This window comes from Echinops telfairi, unplaced genomic scaffold, assembly GCF_000313985.2.
Source record: "Echinops telfairi isolate 266 unplaced genomic scaffold, ASM31398v2 ScPeMD7_7410;HRSCAF=8448, whole genome shotgun sequence".
NCBI classification, from domain to species: domain Eukaryota; kingdom Metazoa; phylum Chordata; class Mammalia; order Afrosoricida; family Tenrecidae; genus Echinops; species Echinops telfairi.
The window spans coordinates 13,011,300-13,016,661 of record NW_022111310.1 but is presented as its reverse complement, the minus strand read 5'-3'; the positions used below and the strand labels follow the sequence as shown (position 1 = coordinate 13,016,661).

At 47.8% G+C, this 5,362-nt stretch overlaps 1 protein-coding gene across 1 annotated transcript in view; it reads left to right on the top strand.

The window, feature by feature from the left end:
* Positions 1-2: 2 nt before the first annotated feature.
* TMEM245 (transmembrane protein 245) overlaps positions 3-5,362 on the top strand; it is a gene marked incomplete at its 5' end in the record, with an annotated part of 88,325 nt that continues 82,965 nt past the window's right edge. Inside the window, one exon of the mRNA XM_045296534.1 lies at positions 3-467. Within this exon, the coding sequence (XP_045152469.1) occupies positions 3-467 (465 nt within the window). The remainder of the gene's footprint in view (positions 468-5,362) is intronic.

The following is a 5,362-nucleotide window of genomic DNA, read 5'->3' as shown; positions in this document are numbered from 1 at the left end:
GGACGGCGGCGTTGGCGCTGCGCTTCGACAAGCCCATCAAGCAGGCCTTCTACAACACGGGGGCCGTGCTGTTCGTGTGCCTTTGCTGCGGCGCCGCGGTGCTGGTCTATTTCATCCTGGAGGCCTTCCTGCGGCCGCTGCTGTGGGCAGTGCTGTGCGGGACCTTCTTGCACCCCTTCAAGAGCTCGCTGACCCGCCTGGGCCGCCACTGGCTGCACCGGCTGCACCGCGCGCATACGCCCATCGTGCTGGCCGCGCTGCTGCTGCCGCTCTGCTTCGCCGACTACGGCGTGGAGGTCCTGGGCGAGCAGGCGCTGCGCCGCCGCCGCCTGCTGCTGCTGCTGGGCGCGGGCGGCCCGCTCCTGTACGGCCTCTACTGCCTCGGCAGCTACCTGGGCGTGCAGGTGCTGCTGGCGCACGCCGGCGCGCTCATCTGTCGCGGATTGGACTACTTCAGCAGCCTGTGGGTGAGTCAGCCCCCCAGGCCGGGGCTGCTGCGGGGGCTAGAGACCACCCTCCCGTCGTCCCGACCGGCGTGGACACTCGCCCTCCCTGTTGGCGGGGGTGCCCGCCGGCGGCAGCTCCCGAGCCAAAGGAGGGAGATCAAAGGGCCCGGTCCGCTGTTGCAGGGACTTACCTACTTAACCTACTTACCATACACCTAAGGAATCTGGCCCACTCCTTGCGATAGAGAGGGTGGGTGTGGGCTGGGGCAACCCTCATGGCCCCCAACCAGTGCTTATAGCCACTCAGTGTTCGTGCCCGCGGTGGTGAGAACCACTTTTCTGCCACGCCCCCACCCTGTTGCGCATCTCGGACCTCTGGATGCCAGACCTGGAAGAGACCCCCCCTTAGATAGGAAGGAGAGGTAATTTACCAGACTAGGGCTAGTTAAGGAACAAAGAGGAAACTGGTGCACGTAAATGTCTCAAGTAGGCCACAAAGCTTTTTACGAGACCAGCCGATTTTAAACACGGTTTTGGGCATTGAGCCACCAGGGCCTCCGACTTGGACTTAGGCTGTTGAGGGTCAGGAGAGGTAGGGTTGTGACTTGGACTTACCCTGAACTAGCTGATTCTTAGAAAATCAGGGCATTTAGAATGGGAGGAAAGTCAAATGTAGCATCTCATGATATGTGGTAGACCACTGAACTAACGATTTCAAGGTATTTCTGGGTCACTTATCAGTGAGAGTTTATGGCACCTTTGACATTGTTCTGTTGCAAAATAGTTCACCTTATCTGACTTGCCTGAGGTTTTTGTTCCAGAGGAGTGATCCCAAAACACCAGTCTTCTTCTCTTGCTCTGGTAATACCATACCTTCTCGTTTCAGGTGAAAAGATTGTTAATTACTCTGCCCTGTGATAGAATAAAACGAGTAGAAAGAGTAGAATGCTGTTTTCAAGGCTCATATAGTAGCATATCCTAATTTTGAATGCAAGGCATTAGGAAGCGCCTCGTGTACAGTTTTGGGGGTGTTTTCTGTGTGTGCAGATGCTAAGTGAGCAGGCCAGAGGCCACGGCATCCCAAGAGGCCAAGACTTTTTCAGGAGGAAGGTAGAAGAGCCTTTTTCTGTCGTCCGGAGAGGCTTCTGAGCTTCGCACGATATGGTTTTTCTGAGGTCACTTAATTTGTGACCAAATTGGCAATTCGTCTTTCTGGAGTTTTAGCTCAGTGCTTTCTCCTGCCCCCTCTTGTCTCTTGTTTCCGGGTGAAAATTGGTGAAGTGCCTTTTCTGTGAAAGACGGAATCTTGGGGTTTTTTCAGAATTGTAAGGATGGCCGACTTTGTCTCTCTTCCTCAAAAAATTCAGTCTTGTCCAAGTCAAATGCATGTATAGGTTGTGCGAACATTTTTGATCATTGACATTGTGCTTTGCTATAAATTATTGTTGAGAACACCAGGCAACATATCTACCAAACTGTAGGAAATTAGTAAAGAAAGGCTTAACCTATGTGAATGGTGTATTTTCACCAGAATGGAAGTTGAATACGATGGCGCATCGGAATGAGTAATGGCTGGTGAGACATTCTGCAGCCTCAGTGGGAAATGAGCTGCATATTTGTGAAGACGCGCAGCCTGCTTGGTGCAAATAGCTTTCGGGATCCTTGGATTGTTTGGGGGTTCCTTTTACTGCCCGTGGGTGAGTAGAGGGGAAGTAAGGGCCAAGGGAAGGAAGGTAAAGCCAATTAATTTAAAGAAGACTCAGTTTGTCTAAGTGATTGGGACAAAGGAGAGAAGGCTGAGTATAAAGTCCTGTTATAAAACAGACAGAGCTACTTAGAAATTAGGAGCTGTTGCTGTGTGCTGTTGGGTCAATTCCAGCTTACAGTGACCATATGTGACAGGGCATAACTGTCCTATAGGATTTCCTAGGCTGTGACATGTATAGGAGATCTCCAGTGGAATACTAAGTGGATTTGAACTGCCCACCTTTTGGTTAGCAGCTCAGCTCTTAACGTTTGCACCACTAGGGCTACTTCGAGGTGGGAAGACGGAATCTGAGAGTAGAGTGATAGAGGAACAAGGGTTTGACGTGTTTTGTTGGAGTAGCGCTGGAGCCCTTAGTTGGAAGTGGATGAAGTGTGTGTGCTTGGGAAATGAGATGAGGAGTCCTCAACTCTCAGCCCAAAGGGGGGCGGGGTGAGGCCAGCCACTAGATAAAAATAGAAACCCAGTGGCATGACAAAGCAACTGACACTGGTCATGTGACTAGACAGAACTCATTCTCTTAGTTGACAATAGCTTTATAAGCTCAAACACAACTGCTAGTTGGAAAACTGGCCTCGATGTAGTCTAGACAACGTAATGCTTTGAGTTATTTGATCCCTTGAGGTTGAAGAGAGACAGAAAGGAAAGTGACATTTAAGAAAAATCCGCAGTTTGGAGAGCTGACAAGCCATACATTTAACAACCAACTTTTGTATGTCCACCATGTGTTAGCACTGGATTTTGTGCTCTCACTTCCTCAACAGTCCTGAGAGTCGGAGCGTGGGATATTTCACAAATGCGAACACAGATGTAGAGCTGGGTCTATTCATTTTGTCAGAAAATGTCATCTAGCTGACATAGCAGCAGTTGCGTCTCTCGCCCTCCAGCTCTCGTTTTTTTCCTCATTCATTTTTATAAGGGGCCAGTGTGGCACTGTTGAGTAAGCTTTAGATTTGCTAACTGCAGGTTGGTGGTTCAAACCCACCAGTCTCTACAAGGGAGAAAGAAGAGGCTCTCTACTCCTGTAAAAATTTACAAAGCCTCAGAATCCCTATATAGGGTTGCTATGCATTGAAATTGACTGGATGGAGTGGGTTTATTTTTATGTTTATTCATTTATTTCCAAGTGCTATTCAGTTCTCTTTGTAATGTTTTAAGGACCTGTATTTTCCTTTTTTGCGGGTTATCTCCCCAGTTCAGCTCCTCTCCACCTCATTTTGGGCTTATTCAATTATCTCTTTCTGAACTCCAGTACCTATTCTGCTTACAAATGACTAATTTACTAGCAATAATCCTTCTTTAAAAGGTTCAAATACAGTAGGGTATTGTACTAATTTAGAAACATTTTAAAAAACCCTTTTGTTTTTGCAATCGTGTTGCACAAGTTCACATACTTTTGAGTGCTTGGGCGCTTGCTACCTTCCCGTGGTGTGGACTTGCGCAAGGTAAATCTGAAAAGCAGCCATCTCTCCCTGCTCCACTATTACCTGTTGCTGGGGATTTTGAGCCTTTTCCCATTAATTCAAACGTGTTAGAAAATTTGGAGGCCATTTACAGTTTTGGTAGTAATAATCGATTTGAATACCTCTTGGTTTCTGAACCCATAGTTTCCGCTTTGTTTTTTAAAGAAGCATAAGGTGGAAAGAACAAAAGATCGTAAGTTTCCCACTCCGCTCTGTCGGCAACTTGCTTGGTGTACTTGCACAGACAAGGGCCCTTCTGTTGGCTACTCAGTCCCACTTGTGCACAGTGAGGCCTGGGGTCAGACTATTTCTAAGGTCCTTGGATGCTTGATGATACAGATTACCACAGTTTGGGGTACTACCTGAGAGGCTCTTAAGAAGTGCACACAAATCAGCCAGCTAGGCCCACTCCATTCTGCTTTTAAACTCCTGTCTAGGTTTGTTTCTGCTTGCCTAGCAACAAAGTGAGGAGAAAAGTTTCCAGGGAATCATTTTCTGTCAAAACCTTGGACTACAAGGATATCAAACTCTTAAGTCACCCTGTGGCAAAGAGAGCAGTTTTCAAATCGGAAGAAAGCTGTTAAGTGGGAGAATGCAGTATCTGCAACCATCACTGGTTGGGCATAAGATACGGTCTGTGATGTCATAAACTGGAAGGAAGTCTGGTTTTACTTTTTCTGAATGACCTAGGAAACTGTTGTGTAAAAGTGTGGAAGAAAAGCAGGCCATGTAGCCCATCCACAGGAGAGAAGGTGGTACCCACCCACCATGGAATACTCTGCAGTGATAAAGGATGCAGATGACCCTGACATCTCACAAAACAGGTGGAGGACATTCTGCTGACTGAGAACAGTCAATCTTCAAAGGACATGTATTGTAAGAGGCTGCCATTCTAAAAAGTCCAGGGGAGAAAGGGGTTATTCACAGAAAGAATGGTTTGATGGTTCTCAGGGGTGGGAGGGGCACAGGGTGGGGTGGGGGTGGGCACTGACAATTGGACTTGGGTGAAAGGAAAGGCACAGTCCACTATAAGGAGTGGTTCCTCAGAGTAGAAGGCCACAGTAAATAGTGTCACACACCCAGTGCTACAGTGACAGCAATGGCGAACTCATTTATGAATGGATGCACAGGTAGCCGTTTAAGTTGAACAAGTGTCAGGTCGCATATGGAAGAACACCCACGCGCATCTAGGAGACTTCAAAAAATTTGTGGGAAAATTCCGCTGTCTTCTCCTTTAATTTTCCCATGACCGTTTTGAAGCCCCGTCGTATAGATTGGGCAGAGAATATTTCTGCATCAGCGCTTATATGTGCTGCAAATCGATCTAGGTCAAGCGTTGAGCATACAGAGGCCAGTGTGACACTCACCTTTAGCTGAAGCTTGAGTTACTGGGCACGGAAGCTGAGCCTCATAGTCAGTGTAGGAATGTGGGGCTTGTAGGTTAGCTGGCATACAGTAATTTATAAAGAAGATGCTTCAGAATCTACTTTGATCTGTTTCCATGAGGAGCAAAGGAAAGTGAAGAAAATCAAAGATCTAAGGAATCATTTAGTCCAGAAGAGTAATGGACCACATGAGTCCACCCTCACTATCCTGAGGTCAGAAGAACTAGTGGGTGCTTACTTGGGTGTCCAGCAGAAGATCCTGGGCAGTGGGGTGGAGGGGTGGGGATGTAGACCAGAATTCAC